The sequence below is a fragment of the Oncorhynchus masou genome, chromosome 20 (assembly GCF_036934945.1).
Source record: "Oncorhynchus masou masou isolate Uvic2021 chromosome 20, UVic_Omas_1.1, whole genome shotgun sequence".
NCBI lineage: Eukaryota > Metazoa > Chordata > Actinopteri > Salmoniformes > Salmonidae > Oncorhynchus > Oncorhynchus masou.
This window is the reverse complement of record NC_088231.1, coordinates 603,626-624,819: the sequence shown is the minus strand read 5'-3', so window position 1 is coordinate 624,819 and position 21,194 is coordinate 603,626. Positions and strand designations below refer to the sequence as shown.

General features: G+C 42.5%; 1 protein-coding gene across 1 annotated transcript in view; it reads right to left on the bottom strand.

Moving 5' to 3' along the window:
- The window catches only part of LOC135506652 (storkhead-box protein 2-like), a 49,102-nt gene that overhangs the window by 10,422 nt on the left and 17,486 nt on the right, over nucleotides 1-21,194 (bottom strand). Inside the window, exons 2-4 of the mRNA XM_064925971.1 lie at nucleotides 17,670-17,822; nucleotides 5,826-7,258; nucleotides 4,685-5,691 (exon numbers count right to left, since the gene is read on the bottom strand). Of these exons, the coding sequence (XP_064782043.1) occupies nucleotides 4,685-5,691; nucleotides 5,826-7,258; nucleotides 17,670-17,822 (2,593 nt within the window). The remainder of the gene's footprint in view (nucleotides 1-4,684; nucleotides 5,692-5,825; nucleotides 7,259-17,669; nucleotides 17,823-21,194) is intronic.

Here is a 21,194-nt window from a genome sequence, read left to right as displayed (position 1 = left end):
AAATCACATTGTAGGATTTATAAATTAATTTATTTGCAAATTATGGTAGAAAATAAGTATTTGGTCACCTACAAACAAGCAAGATTTCTGGCTCTCACAGACCTGTAACTTCTTCTTTAAGAGGCTCCTCTGTCCTCCACTCGTTACCTGTATTAATGGCATCTGTTTGAACTTGTTATCAGTATAAAAGACACCTGTCCACAACCTCAAACAGTCACACTCCAAACTCCACTATGGCCAAGAACAAAGAGCTGTCAAAGGACACCAGAAACAAAATTGTAGACCTGCACCAGGTTGGGAAGACTGAATCTGCAATAGGTAAGCAGCTTGGTTTGAAGAAATCAACAATTACTAGGAAATGGAAGATATACAAGACCACTGATCATCCCTAAAGCCAACACCTCATTTGGCCGCCTTTCGTTCCAGTACTCTGCTGCCTGTGACTGGAACGAATTGCAAAAAATCCCTGAAGTTGGAGACTTTTATCTCCCTCACCAACTTCAAACATGTGCTATCTGAGCAGCTAACCGATCAATGCAGCTGTACATAGTCTATTGGTAAATAGCCCACCCATTTTCACCTACCTCATCCCCAGACTGTTTTTATTTATTTACTTTTCTGCTCTTTTGCACACCAGTATCTCTACCTGTACATGACCATCTGATCATTTATCACTCCAGTGTTAATCTGCAAAATTGTAATTAATTGCCTACCTCCTCATGCCTTTTGCACACAATGTATATAGATTCCCCTTTTTTTCTACTGTGTTATTGACTTGTTAATTGTTTACTCCATGTGTAACTCTGTGTTGTCTGTTCACACTGCTATGCTTTATCTTGGCCAGGTCGCAGTTGCAAATGAGAACTTGTTCTCAACTAGCCTACCTGGTTAAATAAAAGGTGAAATAAAATAACAAATAAAAAAATAAAAAACTGATAATCTCCATCGATCTCGGGCTCCACGCAAGATCTCACCCCGTGGGGTCAAAATGATCACAAGAATGGTGAGCAAAAATCCCAGAACCACACGGGGGGACCTAGTGAATGACCTGCAGAGAGCTGGGACCAAAGTAACAAAGCCTACCATCAGTAACACACTATGCCGCCAGGGACTCAAATCCTGCAGTACCAGACGTGTCCCCCTACTTAAGCCAGTACATGTCCAGGCCCGTCTGACGTTTGCTAGAGAGCATTTGGATGATCCAGAAGAAGATTGGGAGAATGTCATATGGTCAGATGAAACCAAAATATAACTTTTTGGTAAAAACTCAACTCGTTGTGTTTGGAGAACAAAGAATGCTGAGTTGCATCCAAAGAACACCATACCTACTGTGAAGCATGGGGGTGGAAACATCATGCTTTGGGGCTGTTTGTCTCAAAGGGACCAGGACGACTGATCCGTGTAAAGGAAAGAATGAATGGGGCCATGTATCGTGAGATTTTGAGTAAAAACCTCCTTCCATCAGCAAGGGCATTGAAGATGAAACGTGGCTGGGTCTTTCAGCATGACAATGATCCCAAACACACTGCCCGGGCAACGAAGGAGTGGCTTCGTAAGAAGCATTTCAAGGTCCTGGAGTGGCCTAGCCAGTCTCCAGATCTCAACCCCATAGAAAATCTTTGGAGGGAGTTGAAAGTCCGTGTTGCCCAGCAACAGACCCCAAACATCATTGCTCTAGAGGAGACCTGCATGGAGGAATGGGCCAAAATACCAGCAACAGTGTGTGAAAACCTTGTGAAGACTTACAGAAATCATTTGACCTCTGTCATTGCTAACAAAGGGTATATAACAAAGTATTGAGATAGACTTTTGTTATTGACCAAATACTTATTTTCCACCATAATTTGCAAATAAATTCATTAGAAATCCTACAATGTGATTTTCTGGATTTTTCTCATTTTGTCTGTCTTAGTTGAAGTGTACCTATGATGAAAATTACAGGCCTCTCTCATATTTTTAAGTGGGAGAACTTGCACAATTGGTGGCTGACTAAATACTTTTTTGCCCCACTGTACAGTGCTATCATAAAGTATTAATACCCCTTGACTTTGTCCACATTTTGTTGTGTTACAAAGTGGGATTAAAATGGATTTAATTGTCCTTTTTTGTCAACGATCTATACCAAATACTCTAATGTCAAAGTGAAAGATAAATTCTGACATTTGTAAAAGATTCATTAAAGATACAACAGTAACATAAATGTTAGAATCACCTTTGGCAGCAATTACAGTTGTGAGTCATTCTGGGTTAGTCTCTACAAACTTTGAATACCTGGATTGCACAGCATTTGTCCACTAATACTTTCAAAATTCTTCAGGCTCTGTCAAATTGATCATTACTATTCAACCACTTTTAGGTCTTGCCATAGATTCTCAAGCAGATCTAAGTCAAAACTGTAACTCGGCCACTCAGGAACATTCACTGTCTTCTTGTTAAGAATCTCCAGTGGAAATTTGGCCTTGTATTTTAGGTTATTGTCCTCCTGAAAGGTGAATTAATCTCCCAGTGTCTGGTGGAAAGCAGACTGAGCCAGGTTTTTCTCTAGGATATTCTTTTTTATCCTGAAAAACTCCCCAGTCCTTAACAATTACAAGCATACCCATAACATGATGCCACCACTATGCTTGAAAATATGGAGAGTGGAACTCAGCAATGTGTTGTATTGGATTTCCCCCAAACACAACACTTTGTATTCAGGACAAAAATGTAATTGCTTTGCCACATTGTTTGCAATATAACTTTAGTGACTTATTGCAAACAGTGGATGCATATATTGGAATATTTTCTTATTCTGTACAGGCTTCCTTCTTTTGACTCTGTCAATTAGGTTAGTATTGTGGAGTAACTACAATATTGTTGTTCCATCGTCAGTTTCTCTTATCACAGCCATTAAACTTTAACTGTTTTAAAGTCACCATTGGCCTCATGATGAAATACCTGAGCGATTTCCTTCCTTCCTCTCAAAGATACAGGTCACCTGTATCTTTGTAGTGACTAGATGGGCGGCAGGGTAGCCTAGTGGTTAGAGTGTTGGACTAGTAACAGAAAGACAAGGTACAAATCTGTCGTTCTGCCCCTGAACAGGCAGTTAACCCACTGTTCCTAGGCCATCATTGAAAATAAGAATGTGTTCTTAACTGACTTGCCTAGTTAAATAAAGGTCAAATAAAAAAAAATGATAAACCATCCAAAATGTAAGGGATATTCAATGTCGTATTTTATTTACCCATCTACCAGGTGCCCTCCCTGGTCTTTCTGGTTGAATCTGTGTTTGAAATTCAGGGATCTTACAGATAATTGTATGTGTGGGGTACATAATGTAGATGAGGTAGTCATTCAAAAATCATAACTTATTTTGTGACTTAAGCAAATTTTTACTCCTGATCTTATTTAGACTTGCTATACCAAAGGGGTTGAATACTTATTGACTCAAGACATGTCAGCTTTTATAATTTTTTAGCCATTTGTAAAAATGTCGAAAAACAATTCCACTTTCACATTATGGTATATTGTGTGTAGGCCAGTGACAAAGAAAATCATAATTTTTACGTGTCTCTGTGTGCTAGCGTGATACCTATAGACCTCCAGTCATTATGCTAACGCTAGTTAGCTTACTTCATACTGGACTTACAGACATAAACATGGTATCCACGAGTTCATCTGACTCCAGGGAAGTAGATAAAGGACCTCATTGGAAAAATCTCGAAGTATCACTTTAATACCATTCTAAAGACAGCTGCTCTGAGCAAGTGTGTGTGGTAACATGATGCATGGATAGGATTGCCAAGCCACTGGCATGCTACTACTGTGTACATTGCTTAGAATAGGTATGTTCTACTAATGCTAATATGCTTGGAAAGCGGACACATCACAAACATCCAAATAAAACCTTAGTGGAGCCACCTTATCCCTTTGGGAGGCAACATTACGCTTGCTAGAAAATAGAGGTACACTACCTGGCTAACTAAGTAAGTGAAATGTTTTCCCCCACAGTTAGCGAGTTCTTTACAGTTAGTTAGCAACTGTTCCTACACTGTTTTGCCAGATAGGCAAAAGGCCATCAAGGTAAATATTAATTTGTTCTTAACTGACTTGCCTTAAAGGTTAAATACATTTTTTTTACAAGATACTGTAACAATGTTGTGCCAAAAACATACGTATTTATTTGGACAGTGATGCTAAAACTTTTAATTTGTCTCTATCCTCCAGCATTTTGGATTTGAGATCAACAAACTGCAAATGCGTCCAATGCGTTTGTAGAGTTGCAAGCTTATTGTAGTCATTGCATGCTAGGAATATGGGACCAAATACTAAACTTTTGACGAAATTTAACATAAATTAATTTGTCCAAATGACACCTTCAAATGGAGGGACTAGTTACATAAATTTCATTCATTATCTAAACAGTAAAACATGCATGAAAATACCCTCAGATAAAAGGTGACATTTTGTACTGTTGCCACATATAAAATATTTGATCTCAAATCCAAAATGCTGGTGTAAAGAGCCAAATTCAAATATTTAGTGTCACTGTGCAAATAAATACGAGTGTACAAAACATACCTCCAAAAGTTGTCTCCAGTTGTGTTTACATTTTACAGATTGTGATTATATCCACTTTCTATATGTATTCTTTGGTCATAACCCTCTGGTTGCCGTAGTGGACAGACTAGGTTCAGCTTACCTTGGGGAGTTGAATCCACTGTCTACAGTCACGCTGCTGCTGTCCATGCTATCCAGACGTGCTGAATGCGCTGACTTCTGGCTGCTACTGTTTTCTGTCTCCTTGGGGCTGAGCAGCGTGAGGTTAGTCTCAAACTTGCGCTGCAGATCATGCTCCTTCTCCCGCTCCAGAAGCCACTGCATGGTTCCAACTCCACCCCCACCCTCCCCGTGCCCTTTGCCCTCTGCCACCACTAACTCCTTCCGCGCGGTGTCCTCCGCCATCACCTCCTCGTCATCATCCGACACATTGTAGTAGTCAAAAGCGGCCTCGGAGGCTGACGGGACCACTGGCTCGGAGCCCTGGGGGACCAGGGCGGAAGCGGGGGAAGCTGCTGAATTCGAAGGCTGCTGGGCCTCTAGATTGTCAAGGACCTCGGCTGATTTGATGTGTGGGGTCTTTCGCAGGGTGCCCGACTTGGTGTAGGTGCCCTCCACGTAGCCTGCAGTCAATGTGTTGTGTGGAGGCTTGAACAAAGTGTCCTTGCTGAAGATCTCCTTCCTCTTGTCTGCCACGCCACCACCGCCTCCCCCTCCAGGGTCTACATTGTGTTGGTGTTGTGTCAAACGTCCGTTAGTCATGGGCTCTGGGGTCTGGCTTGGTGTTGATCGGTTTGAGCCGTTTTGCCCCTTTGCCAAAGAGTCCTCTTTGTATTCCATCGTGAGGGGAGAGGTAAGGTGAGGGATGTGGCGATCGGCTGGAGTGCCCTTCCGGATTCCCTCAGACGAGGTTAACGTGTCGTGGTCTGCTTTTGACAGAGGTGAAGGGGCGGTAAGGATTGTTTCGTTTGACGTATTGCACTGGAAGTAGTCGTCCGCCGAGGACTTGGGCGAGAGTCCCTTCAGATCACTGTAGGCCGGCAAGCTGTCTCTGCTCTTATTCCTTTCCAGTGGGCTTCGGATCCTAGACTCGTCCATGCTCCCCTTCCCTAGACTCCCCTTCCCTAGGCTCCCCTTCCCTAGGCTCCCCTTCCCTAGGCTCCCCTTCCCTAGGCTCCCCTTCCCTAGGCTCCCCTTCCCTAGGCTCCCCTTCCCCAGGCTCCCCCCCTTCCCCAGGCTCCCCCCTTCCCCAGGCTCCCCTTCCCCAGGCTCCCCTTCCCCACATCAGGCACACACATTTCAGAATTGAACTTAGCAGCTGAGAACATGATCCTTGAATAGTGGGGTGACTTCTGGGAGGCCCGCAAAGTCCCATCGTCTGTGTAGTAACGACTTCGTTCATCGGGACTACGCTCATAGTCCTCTGACATCCCCAAAGAGGAGGGGCCCATTCCATCCAGAGGGCTCAAAGCGTTATCCATGGAGCGGGACCTTTCCTTAGCCTGGTCGGTCAGCTCGTCGCGTGACTTCCTTCCTTCTTGAGTGTGACTGTGGCTTCGGTGCACTCTCCCGCTGGACGTCCCGCGCGAGGGCTCGGGGAAAGGCATCTCTGTCCTCCTTTTCGCCAACTCCCCGGACACGTCCCACTCCGGGGTGATGGGGAAGTGGGACTCTGTGATGTTAGGGTTGCTGTGGACTACGTAAGTCCCACCACTTCTTTTGCGCTCCAAGGTGTACATGGCCTCACGCGGGGAGCGCACCAGCGAGTGGCTGAAGAAGCGGCTGTAATCCCTGTCTACCATGGCCATGTCCAGGTTGGAACTATCGGAAGGGTCGCCCCGGGAGGCGCGCGTCTTGCTGTGTGAACGGGACTTGCCATGCGGCACCCGACGGTGACCACGACTCCTCCGGCTGCGTGCACTGTGCTCAGCCGAGCTGCCTGCTTTTCTCCTCTGGGCACGCTCCTCCTCCAGTCTCTTCATCACGGCCGTGTGGCGCGCCACATTTTCCACCGTCAGGTCCGGGTTGATCCGCCGGATGATCTCCATCTCCACAGTGCGGGGGATGGTGATGGCAGGCGCATCTTCATCGCGGAGGGGCCATTCCTCGGGAGGGAACTGGGCCGAGAACGTGGCCAGCTGCCTCAGCTTGTCCTTCTTGAAGCTCAACCTGAACAGCTTCAGCCCAAACTTCTTTGACTGCTTCTCGGCACTGCTACCGCCACCACCCTCCTTTTTTTTGGTCAGTGTGTCGGTCTTGTAGGGGAAGGGGGCATTACTCTTGCTCTTGTCCGTCAAAGGATCTTGCAACTGTGACGTCGGTATCTGAACGGGAGCCGGCGGGGGCTGAGGGTAGGAGGGGGGGTCTCCGCGAGGCTCCTTGGGAGACTTCCTCTGGTAAGTGGGGGCTTGAGGGATGGGCGTATCATCGCGGTACGTGTTGTAGGAGTCCCCGTGGTTCTTCTGGTTGGGCCTCTCCCTCACGCAGCCCGGGGTGGAGGGCGTGATGGTGCCCGACTGTGGGGAGGTACACTGCTGTTGCTGCTGCCAGTCGTCCAGGTGGTACCACTTGCTGTTGGATCGGATGAGGTTGGGGGTGATAAAGTAGGTCTGGGGAGTAACAATGAAGTAGCCTTCAGGTGTTGGGTAGATTTTCCTCTCTCGCACCAGCATGTTTAGGGTGTGTCGCAGAATCTCCGAGCTCGGTGTTGGAACACCTGAGAGAAACACAGACGGGGGAAAGACAAGTTTTACATTCAGCAGTTCAAAACCAGAGTTCTAGAACTTACATTTTAAGAGTAAAGTATTTTTAGGTGGGACTTGCAAAGCAAAAGTCCCAACTTTAAATCTTCGTCATACTTCTGACTTTTTATTATTATTATTTAGGTCGCTACTCCTCTTACACCGTTTAAGCTAGAAATGACATTCAAACTTTAAAATGAGTAGACTGTTCAGGACCAGTGTGCTGACCTACAACTTCTTGATATCTTTTATACTTTAAGTCCTCCAACCACTTTCATGGCATTTCCTCATAATTCTAAAGGCCCCATTGTGACATCATCACTTCAAACATTCCATTCACTGTAAATGCAACAATGTAACTTTTGAAACACATCCTCTACTTAGACCACTTGGCAAACAACTTAGACAAGTTAGAGGGTAAGACTTCTTTGTCTACTTCCCTGCTATTCAAATCTGAAAGCGGATAAGGAATAGCTTTTACCAATCAATAGATAGGTTACAGCTCTCTCTCTTTATAGGTTACAGCTCTCTCTCTTTATAGATACAGTAAGTAATGCCAAAAGCTAGCAGATGCATTGCTTACCAACAACAGCTGCAAATTCCAATAACAATACATAGCATTTTAAAGTTCACTTTCCTTGCTTTGTCTAACACTATCATGAATCTAGCAAATACATTTTGTAAGTCAGAGTGCAGTAATTTACTTAGTTTCAAAGCACACGTTCGTTCGCATGTTTCTCATACTGGCTTTAGCCAAGGGAACTGTTGCCTAGCAAAAACTGCCTTGGACAACAATTGCCAAGTTCACTCTAGATATTTCACCCGATCACTTCTTATTGCACTTCTTTCAGTTTTCAAACACAACATTTGTAGTTTAGACACTGACCACAACCATACAACTATTGACCACAACCACACAACTATTGCCCACAGCTACTGACCACTACTGACCACAACTAATGATCACAACCAACTACTACCCACAACCATAACATACCACAACCACTACACACCACAACAACACAGCTACAGACCACAACTAATGCCCACAACCACTGATCTCAACTAACTCAGGAGTTATGGTCTGTAGTTGTGTTGAGGTCTGTAGTTGTGTGGTTGTGGTTCAGTAGATGGGTGGTCAGTAGTTGTGTGGTTGTGGTCAATAGTTTTTGTCAGTAGTTGTGTATTCAGTAGTTGTGGTCAGTAGTTTTGTGGTTGTGGTCAGTATTAGTGTGGTCAGGACTCCTGACCACACTAATACTGACCACAACCACAAAACTACTGACCACAACCACACAACTACTGACCTAAACTAATGACTACAACCACACAACTACTGACCACAACCACTGACCAGAACTACTGACCACACAATTACCGAACCACACAACTAATTACCACAACCACAAAACGACTCGCAACCACAAAACTACTGACCACAACAACTACTGATTACACAACCACTGACCATAACTACTGACCACAACCACTGACCTAAACTAATGACTACAACCACACAACTACTGGCCACAACCACTGACCACAAAACTACTGAACCAAACAACTAATGACCACAACCACAAAACGACTGACCACAACCACTGACCATAACTACTGAACACCACCACACAACTACTGACCAGAACTAATGAATCACACAACTATTTAACAAAACTACTGACCACAACACACCACCTCTGACCACAACTATAGACCACAACACCAACTACTGACTCAACTGCTGACCACAACCACACAACTACAGTACACCACAACTACAGACCACACAACTATTGACCACAACTAGACAACTACTGACCACAACTAGACAACTATTGACCAAAACTACTGACCACAACCACACAACTACAGTGCCTTGCAAAAGTATTTGGCCCCCTTGAACTTTGTGACCTTTTGCCACATTTCAGGCTTCAAACATAAAGATATAAAACTGTATTTTTTTGTGAAGAATCAACAACAAGTGGGACACAATCATGAAGTGGAACGACATTTATTGGATATTTCAAACTTTTTTTAACAAATCAAAAACTGAAAAATTGGGCGTGCAAAATTATTCAGCCCCTTTACTTTCAGTGCAGCAAACTCTCTCCAGAAGTTCAGTGAGGATCTCTGAATGATCCAATGTTGACCTAAATGACTAATGATGATAAATACAATCCACCTGTGCATAATCAAGTCTCCGTATAAATGCACCTGCACTGTGATAGTCTCAGAGGTCCGTTAAAAGCGCAGAGAGCATCATGAAGAACAAGGAACACACCAGGCAGGTCCGAGATACTGTTGTGAAGAAGTTTAAAGCTTTAAACATCCCAAGGAGCACTGTGCAAGCGATAATATTGAAATGGAAGGAGTATCAGACCACTGCAAATCTACCAAGACCTGGCCGTCCCTCTAAACTTTCAGCTCATACAAGGAGAAGACTGATCAGAGATGCAGCCAAGAGGCCCATGATCACTCTGGATGAACTGCAGAGATCTACAGCTGAGGTGGGAGACTCTGTCTATAGGACAACAATCAGTCGTATATTGCACAAATCTGGCCTTTATGGAAGAGTGGCAAGAAGAAAGCCATTTCTTAAAGATATCCATAAAAAGTGTTGTTTAAAGTTTGCCACAAGCCACCTGGGAGACACACCAAACATGTGGAAGAAGGTGCTCTGGTCAGATGAAACCAAAATCGAACTTTTTGGCAACAATGCAAAACGTTATGTTTGGCGTAAAAGCAACACAGCTCATCACCCTGAACACACCATACCCACTGTCAAACATGGTGGTGGCAGCATCATTTGGGCCTGCTTGAGTCTGCAAAAGACCTGACTCTGGGACGGAGATTTGTCTTCCAACAAGACAATGATCCAAAACATAAAGCAAAATCTACAATGGAATGGTTCAAAAATAAACATATCCAGGTGTTAGAATGGCCAAGTCAAAGTCCAGACCTGAATCCAATCGAGAATCTGTGGAAAGAACTGAAAACTGCTGTTCACAAATGCTCTCCATCCAACCTCACTGAGCTCGAGCTGTTTTGCAAGGAGGAATGGGAAAAAATTTCAGTCTCTCGATGTGCAAAACTGATAGACATACCCCAAGCAACTTACAGCTGTAATCGCAGCAAAAGGTGGCGCTACAAAGTATTAACTTAAGGGGGCTGAATAATTTTGAAAGCCCAATTTTTCAGTTTTTGATTTGTTAAAAAAGTTTGAAATATCCAATAAATGTCGTTCCACTTCATGATTGTGTCCCACTTGTTGTTGATTCTTCACAAAAAATACAGTTTTATATCTTTATGTTTGAAGCCTGAAATGTGGCAAAAGGTCGCAAAGTTCAAGGGGGCTGAATACTTTCGCAAGGCACTGTACTTACCACAACACAACTACAGACTATAACTCCTGACCACACAACTACTGAACCACACAACTACTGACCACAACCAAAAAACTACTGACCACAACCGCAAAACTACTTACCAAACCACAACTACTGACCACAACCACTGACCACAACCACTGACCTAAATTAATGACCACAACCGCACAATTACTGAACCACAACCACTGACCACAACTACTGGCACAACCACACAACTACTGAATAAACAACTACTTACTAAACCACTGACCAAAACTACTGACCACAACCCCACAACTACTGACCTAAACTAATGACCAAAACCACACAACTACTGACCAGAACTTCTGACCACACAACTAATGAACACAACTATAAAACTACTGACCACAACCACACGACGACTGCTACTTACTAAACTACTGATCAAAACTACTGACCACAACCACTAATCACAAAACAACTGAACCACACAACTACTGACCACAACCACACAACTGCTGACCACATATAGACCCACGAGTACTGACCACATATAGACCACAAGTACTGACCACATCTATACTGTAGGACCCAATGATCCTGCAACACAACTACTGACCACAACTACCAGTCTGGTCTGCACTTCCTCTGACCCCAGCTCTGGTCCTGGGCATAGCTAGCTAGCTCTGGTTCTCACTAACTCTGGTCTAGCAATGGGCTCCACTATAAATTATAACTACTTGAAGGAGAATACATTAGCATATAATATAATTATTGTTGTTGGGTAACTCTTGAACCGTTCAAGCTAGAGACACAAACCCAATGATCAGTGCTAGAGGCATCACTACAGACCCTGGTTAAATTTCAGGCTGTATCACAAACGGCCCTGATTGGGAGTCCCATAGGCCGGCGCACAATTGGCCCAGAGTTGTCTGGGTTAGGGTTTGGCCGGTGTAGGCCGTCATTGTAAATAAGTATTTGTTCTTAATATCTGACTTTACTAGTTAAATAAATTGTACAAATATATAAATTTGCATACATTTCAATAAAATAATTCATCAACAGTAACTCATGAACCGTTCGAGCTAGATAAACCAAACCAACATTCATATATTCAGGCTATTCTATATTTTCATCTACCTACTTTTTCCAACTATAATCAGTCACCATCATTACTACTGCAGACACTACCACTACTATAACATATTTCAAAACCATACATACTTTAAACTTCTTATGGCTGCAATCCCGTTAGCGGGATCGATATGACAACAGCCAGTGAAAGTGCAGGGCACCAAATTCAAAACAACATAAATCTCATAATTAAAATTCCTCAAACACACATGTATCTTATACCATTTTAAGGTAATCTTGTTGTTAATCCCACCACAGTGTCCGATTTCAAATAGGCTTTACAGCGAAAGCACCACAAACGATTATGTTAGGTCACCACCAGGCCACAGAAAAACACAGCCATTTTTCCAGCTAAAGAGAGGAGTCACAAAGAGCACACATAGAGATAAAATTAATCACTAACCTTTGATGATCTTCATCAGATGACACTCATAGGACTTCATGTTACACAATACATGTATGTTTGATAAAGTTCATATTTATATAAAAAAATCAGAGTTTACATTGGCGCGTTACGTTCACTAGTTCCAAAAACATCCAGTGATTTTGCATAGCCACATCGATTCAACAGAAATACTCATCATAAATGTAGTTGATAATACAAGTTATACACATGGAATTATAGATATACCTCTCCTTAACGCAACCGCTGTGTCAGATTTTGTTTTTAACTTTACGGAAAAAGCAAACCATGCAATAATTTGAGAAGGCGCTCAGAAAATAAATAAAACAATCCGCCATGTTGGATTCAACAGAAACCAGAAATCACATTATAAATATTCCCTTACCTTTGATGATCTTCATCAAGAATGCACTCCCAGGAATCCTAGTTCCACAATAAATGCTTGATTTGTTCGATAATGTCCATTATTTATATCCAAGTAGCTACTTTTGTTAGGGCGTTAGGTACACATCCAAACGCTCATGCAGGTCCAGCATAACTTCGGACAAAAACTTCAAAACGTTAAATTACAGGTTGAAGAAACATTTCAAACTAAGTATAGAATCAATCTTTTGGGTGTTGTTATCATAAATATCACAATGCCCCACAACACAGTAGAAGCCTCATTCAAGTTTCTAAAGATGGTTGACATCTAGTGGAAGCCCTAGGAAGTGCAACTTCATCCATATCCCACTGGGTTGGGCCTGGGTTGAAAATCGACCAACCTCAGATTTCTCACTTCCTGTTTGGATTTCTTCTCAGGTGCCTGTTATACTCACAGAAATCATTCAAACAGTTTTAAAAACTTCAGAGTGTTTTCTATCCAATACTAATAATAAATATGCCTGTTTACTCTGGGCACCTCTCATCCAAGCTACTCAATACTGCCCCTGCAACCATAAGAAGTTAAAACAAGCTAGCACTACACACCACATTTTCTTCAGGAAATGTACTTTTAGCCTAAATCTAGCTATCAATAGGTCTACATACAGTTAGTTCAGAAAGTATTCAAACCCCTAGACTTTTTCCACATTCTTTTACTTTATAGCCTTATTCTAAAATGTATTAAATGTTTTATCATCAATCGACATATATCCCATAATTAAAGCAAAAACAGGTTGACATTTTTGCAAATGTACAATGTAAGAAACATACCTCATTTACATAAGTATTCAGACCCTTTGCTATGAGACTTGAAATTGAGCTCATGTGCACCCTGTTTCCATTGATCATCCTTGAGATGTTTCTAGAACTTGATTGGAGTCCATCTGTGGTAAATGCAATTGATTGGACATGATTTGGAAAGGCACACACCTCATGTGTGTAGGTCCCACAGTTGACAGTGCATGTCAGAGCAAAAACCAAGCCATGAGGAATCATCCATAGAGCCCCACGAAACAGGATTGTGTCGAGGAACAGATCTGGGAAAGTGTCCCAAAAAATGTCTGCATCATTGAAGGTCCCCAAGAACACAGTGGCCTCCATCATTCCTAAATGGAAGAAGTTTGGAACCACCAAGACTCGTCCTAGAGCTGGCTGCCCAGCCAAACTGAGCAATTGGGGAGAAGGGCCTTGGTCAGGGAGGTGACCAAGAACCCGATGGTCACTCTGAGAGTGCTCCAGTGTTCCTCTGTGGAGATGAGAGAACCTTCCAGAAGGACAACCATCTCTGCAGCACTCCACCAAATCAGGCCTTTGTGGTAGAGTGGCCAGACGTAAGCCACTCCCCAGTAAAAGGCACATGACAGCCTGCTTGGAGTTTTCCAAAAGGCACCTAAAGGACTCGCAGACTATGAGAATCAAGATTCTCTGGTCTGATGAAACTCCTTGGCCTGAATGCAAAGCGTCACACCTGGAGGAAACCTGGCATCAGACGGTGGCAGCATCATGCTGTTGGGATGATTTTCAGCGGCAGGGACGGGATCGGGGGAAAGATGAACAGAGCGAAGTAGAGAGAGAACCTTGATGAAAACCTGCTCGAGTGCGCTCAGGACCTCAGACTGGGGACAACGATCTGAAGCACACAGTCAAGACAACACATGAGTGGCTTTGGGACAAGTCTCTGAATGTCCTTGAGTGGCCCATCCAGCGCCTGGACATGAACCCGATCAAACATCTCTGGAGAGACCTGGAAATAGCGGTGCAGCGACCCTCCCCATCCAACCTGACAGAGCTTGAGAGGATCTGCAAAGAAGAATTGTAGAAACTCCCCAAATACAGGTGTTCCAAGCTTGTAGCATCATACCTGCAATCACTGCCAAAGGTGCTTCAACAAAGTACTGAGTAAAAGGTCTGAATACTTATCTAAATGTGATATTTCTGTTTTTTTACAATGGCAAACATTTCTGAAAACCCGTTTTTGCTTTTTCAGTATAGGTTATTGTGTGTAGATTGATGAGGTGAAATAACAATCGAATCTGAAACTTCTGAAAACTTTCCAAATGCACTGTATTCTACATAATTCCTAAAATATTTTTAAAGAGCTATCATCACTAGAGCTGTCATATTTCTCTACCCAAATAATAGCCAACAACCTTCGAATCATTACATCATCATTCAACTCAAATCAAACTCAAATCATTCACACTGAAAGTTTTACTAATGTAAATCGTGTATCTATTTACTTGAAACCCACAGCATGATTGAGTCAGAGTTGCTTTGCTTTCCTAAGATGATCCTGCTTTTTATTCCCATCTTCTGACAGAAGATCACTTTGTCCTATGTCTTTCTTATTTTACCATACTGGTCATCTATGAACATTTGAACATCTTGAAGAACAATCTGGCCTTAATGGCCATGGACTCCTATAATCTCCATCCGGCACAGCCAGAAGAGCACTGGCCACCACTCAGAGCCTGGTTCCTCACTAGGTTTCTTCATAGGTTCCTGCCTTTCTTCTACATCTGAATTGCTTGTTTAGGGTTTTAGGCTGTGTTTCTGTATAAGCACTTTGTGAAATCTGCTGACATAAAAAGGGCAATATAAATAAATGTGATTGACTTATTCTTTTAGTTTTCACATGCAACAACTGTAGTTTTGACATTTTGCGGCGGCAGCGTAGCCTGGTGATTAGAGCGTTGGACTAGTAACCCGAAAGGTTGCAAGATCGATTCCCCAAGCTGACAAGGCACAAATCTGTCGTTCTGCCCCTGAACAAGGCAGTTTACCCACTGTTCCTAAGCCGTCATTGAAAATAAGAATTTGTTCTTAACTGACTTGCCTAGTAAAATAGATCTAAATGCCCCACAAATTAATATGGTTGATATAAACTCAGCAAAAAAAAGTCCCCTTTTCAGGACCCTGTCTTTCAAAGATAATTTGTAAAAATCCAAATAACTTCACAGAGCTTCATTGTAAAGGGTTTAAACACTGTTTCCCATGCTTGTTCAATGAACCATTAACAATTAATGAACATACAACTGTGGAATGGTCGTTAAGACACTAACAGCTTACAGACGGTAGGCAATAAAGGTCACGGTTATGAAAACTTAGGACACTAAAGAGGCCTTTCTACTGACTCTGGAAAACATCAAAAGAAAGATGTCCAGGGTCCCTGCTTATCTGCGTGAACGTGCCTTAGGCATGCTGCAAGGAGGCATGAGGACTGCAGATGTGGCCAGGGCAATAAATTGCAATGTCCGTACTGTGAGACACCTAAGTCAGCACTACAGGGAGACAGGATGGACAGCTGATCATCCTCGTAGTGGCAGACCACGTATAACAACATGGTACATCCGAGCCTCACACATGCGGGAACGGTACAGAATGGCAAAAACAACTGCCCGAGTTACACCAGGAAGGCACAATCCCTCCATCAGTGCTCAGACTGTCCGCAATAGGCTGTGCAATAGGCTATGCCTGTTAGTGAACATTTCTCCTCTGCCAAGATAATCCATCCACCTGACAGGTGTGGCATATCAAGAAGCTGATTAAACAGCATGATCATTACACAGATGCACCTTGTGCTGGGGACAACGAAAGGCCACTCTAAAATGTGCAGTTTTGTCACACAACACAACGCCACAGCTGTCTCAAGCTTTGAGACTTCCATACCTCAAGCTTCTCTTCCTTCCATGCCGTCCCTAGGAGGGGTGCGTCACTTCAGTGGGTTGAGTCGCTGACGTGGTCTTTCTGTCTGGGTTGGCGCCCCCCCTTGGGTTGTGCCGTGATGGAGATCTTTGTGGGCTATACTCGGCCTCGTCTCAGGATGGTAAGATGGTGGTTGAAGATATCCCTCTAGTGGTGTTGGCAAAGTGGGTGGGATTATATCCTGCATGTTTGGCACTGTCCATGGGTATCATTGGATGTGGCCACAGTGTCTCCTGACCCCTCCTGTCTCAGCCTCCAGTATTTATGCTGCAGTAGTTTATGTGTCGGGGGAATAGGTTCAGTCTGTTATATCTGGAGTATTTCACCTGTCTTATCCAGTGTCCTCTGTGAATTTAAGTATGCTCTCTCTAAAGCTTTCTCTCTTTCTTTATTTCTCTCTCTCGGAGGACCTGGGCCCTAGGACCATGCCTCAGGACTACCTGGCATGATGACTCCTTGCTGTCCCCAGTCCACCTAGCCATGCTGCTGCTCCAGTTTCAACTGTTCTGCCTGCGGCTATGGAACCCTGACCTGTTCACCGGACGTGCTACCTTGTTCCAGACCTGCTGTTTTCAACTCTCTAGAGACAGCAGGAGCGGTAGAGATACTCTCAATGATCGGCTATGAAAAGCCAACAAACATTTCTCATAAGAAACTAGCTCCCTGGTATATAGAAAATACCCAAGCACTGAAGCAAGCTTCCAGAAAATTGGAATGGAAATGGCGCCACACCAAACTGGAAGTCTTCCGACTAGCTTGGAAAGACAGTACCGTGCAGTATCGAAGAGCCCTTACTGCTGCTCGATCATCCTATTTTTTTGAACTTAATTGAGGAAAATAAGAACAACCCAAAATTAATTTTGTACATTTTTTTTGTTCAGCATATAAAACATGCTGCTGCAGTGTGGTATTATGGTCTGTTTTCAGAATCCTGGAATGAGTGAAGGGGACAGGGATGCCTTAAACAAACTGCCTCTATACAACCATCAATGGGTCATGAATGCATACATTACCATAAGGACATTGTGCGTGCGTGCGTGCGTGTGTGTGTTTAGGGGGTAACAGGGGTTGTGTTAATTAGGGCACGCAACTGGAAGTGTTTAAAAATGTTTCACAATGGAAAATGAAAAATAATGTTTCTTATTGGAGAAGGCAAGGTAGTTCCTCCTTATTTCAGTCTGCTTCTTTAATTTTTAGTGCCTAATGAACACAGTCTTGGGGTGTATTATAGGCCAACTGTATAGGGTGAAGAAGTTGCCCTTAGACATTGTTCTTGGGTTAGTTTTGCATTTCTCCCACTGACTGCAGATACTAGCAGATACCCACAGTCATTGAGCTAATGCTAGAAATTTGATCCTGTAGCTACTGTACCTGGGAAGCATGTGGCGAGGTGTTCCATCAGGGCCTCCTGGTTGACGGGCTTTCGAGCAGAGTTCATGGCTGAGATAGCCAGACACAGGATCTCCCCCAGTGGGATGAACTGGGACTGGCTGATAGGAGACATGCTGATGGGAGACACATCACCTACAGCAGGGAGAAATAGACAACAGTCAGCGAATGAACTGTAGGAGAGAAGAGAAGAACCTGGGCCCATATCTATCAAGAGTCTCAGAGTAGGAGTGCTGATCTAGATATCAGGTCCCTCCTGCCAATAATAATCTTATAATTACTATGATCTAAACGGCAAAACTGATTCTAGATCAGCACTCCTACATAATACAGCCCCGGGACTCAGTAACTGATCAAATCTGAATGGTAGCAAAGCTCAGCTGATGCTGTGGGCGGTCTGTCCCGTTCCACCAGTTGGCTGTCACCTGATGACTGAGTCTCCTCCCAGAACTAATACTGCTCCATATGGTCATTTCCAAGTCATGTCAATTAAGTGTTTTATTTCTATTTTGGGGGGGCCCAATCAACCCCCATAAACATTGTTTAAAAATATCACTCTCCTTCTTGGTCAAATAGCCCTTACACAGAAAGGAGGTGTGTTGGATCACTCTCCTGTTGAAAAACAAATTATATTCCCACTAAGTGCAAACCAGATGGGATGGCGTATCGCTGCAGAATGCTGTGGTAGCCATGCTGGTTAAGTGTACCTTGAATTCTAAATGAATCACTGACAGTGTCACCAGCAAAGCACCCCCACACCACCTCCACCCATGCTTCACAGTGGGAACCAGACATGCAGAGGTCATCCATTCACCTACTCTGCGTCTCGTGTTTATTGGCCCAAGCAAGTCTCTTCTTCTTATTGGTGTCCTTTAGTAGTGGTTAATTTGCAGCAATTCGACCATGAAAGCCTGATTCACGCAGTCTCCTCGGAACAGTTGATGTTGAGATGTGTCTGTTACTTGAACTCTGTGAAGCATTTATTTGGGCTGCAATTTCTGACGCTGGTAGCTCTAATGAACTTATCCTCTGCAGCAGAGGTAACTCTGGGTCTTCTTTTTCTATGGCGGTCCTCATGAGAGCCAGTTTCATCATAGCGCTTTTTCTTTTTTTCGACTGCACTTGAAGAAACTTTCCGGATTGAGTGACCTTTATGTCTAAAAGTAATGGTGGACTGTTGTTTCTCTTTGCTTATTTTAGATGTTCTTGCCATAATATGGACTTGGTCTTTTCCCAAATAGGGCTATGTTCTGTATACCATCCCTGCCATGTCACAACACAACTGATTGGCTCAAACTCATTAAGGAAAGAAATTCGACAAATTAACTGTTAACAAGGCACACCTGTTAATTTAAACGCATTCCAGGTGACTACCTCATGAAGCTGGTTGAGAGAATGCAAAACATGTGCAAAGCTGTCAACAAGGCAAAGGGTGGCTACTTTAAAGTATCTCAAATATATTTGGATTTGTTTAACATGTTACTACATGATTCCATATGAGTTATTTCATAGTTTCGATGTCTTCACTATTATTCTACATTGTAGAAAATAGTAAAAAAATGAAGAAAAACCCTTGAATGAGTAGGTGTGTCCAAACTTTTGACTGGTACTGTATAATTTTTTTTAAATGCCCCCCTGAACACATAAGTAAATAGGTCAACTGGGATATGACTAAATAATTACACATGGTGATTTTTCCACAAATAGACCTTGGTAGAAAGATATTGTTTTGCCAACTTTTAGTTCAAATTTGTTGTAGTAAGTTCCTTTATTTCTTTAGGGATATGAATACCGGGTATGTCCACTTCATCATCAGACCATTTTATTGGTAAACTACATGGTAAAGTTGTATTTTTTAGCAATCCAATACGTAAAATGGTACAATTATCATAGTTCAGCTGTAATCCAGAGATGTTAGAAAAATTATCTAGATCCTCTATGAGGCTGTGCAGGGATCCAGATTGCAGATAAAAGAGGACATTTCAGTTGTTAGCGTGGAATGACACCTTTGTTTTTAAGCTCTGGATTTCTAGCCCCTTGAGTTTATTGTTTGATTTTAATAGCTAACATTTTGATGGCCATGATACATAGATACACCGACAGCGGACGACCTTGTTTTACTCCTCTTGACAGTTTAATAATTTGAGAAGTAGACATTATTTGTTATTTTACACCTGGGGTAACTATACATAACTTTAACCCAGAGATTCACCAAAATTAAAATAGTCCAGACATGTATATATAAATTCGGGTCAAACTTTATCAAAAGCCTTTTCAAAATCTTCTATGATTACCATTATTTTTCATAGTGTTCTGTTTCAATGAATCGTCTTAAATTATCTCCGATGTAACATCCATGTAAAAAAGCTGGGATGATCAGGATGACTAACATCCGACAACACCTTTGTAATTCTGTGCGCTATGCATTTAGCTAGGATTTCTGAATCACAACACCATTCTATGCGGCCTCCAGTTTTTTAAATTAACAGGATCTTTATACTTACTACCTGGGTCCTGTTTCAGTAATAGTGAAATCAAACCTTCTTGCTGCATACCTGATAGTTTACCATTTAGGAGTGGTTAAACATGCCAATAGTGGATCTTTGAGTAGATAGAAAAAAGGTTTCATATACCTCAACTGGTATGCAATGCAGTCTTTAGACCAGGGAAAACTCCAGGGCTGAATGGCATACCAGTTGAGGTATATGAAACCTTTTTTCTATCTACTCAAAGATCCACTATCAAGAAGTTCCCACTCTGCAATTTGGCCCTCACACAAGTCTTTCTGTACAGCTGTTCATTTTACACTATTATTGTAATAAAATTCCTTACAGTTAACTTCAGTTGGTGGAAATGGAGGAGACTGAAAAGAGAAGTACTTTGCTTACGCTTTCAAAATATAATTTAGTGAATCATAGATCATTTGTCTCTGTAAATTATTTTTGGTAGCATTTCTATGTTGAAGATTCCAAAATAATTTGGTGATATTTTATTTATTTTCCATCCAATTCACTTTATTTTTTAAAATACATTATACTTGATTTCCCAGAATAAGATCCTCCATTTCTTTTTGTTTTTCCTCCAATTAATTATTTGCCTTTATGGTACAGTTTTTATTGCTATCCATCTGTACTGTTATTTATTCTATTTCCTTTGTTAATATGAATTACTTTGACCGAAATTGTTTTTGTTTTAAAGATGAGTATTGAATTGCGTGACCTCTAAAGGCACATTTAAAAGTGTCCCATTCAATAAATGTTACCCAATTTCCTTCCTCTGAATGTATCCATATAAATGAGGAGGCACAAAGGTGATCATCTATAGGGGAGAATGGGGTAAATTGAGCTCTACTCTCCCCTTATATAATATCCCTGCCTTCACTCACCACACATTTAGCCAGATCCCACCATATTATAAAGCAGAAGCCTTCAGAAACCCAAGCGTGAATACTCTGAGCCCGGTTCCAAATTAACTAGTCCTCGCAAAGACAAGGGAGGTGTAACCAAT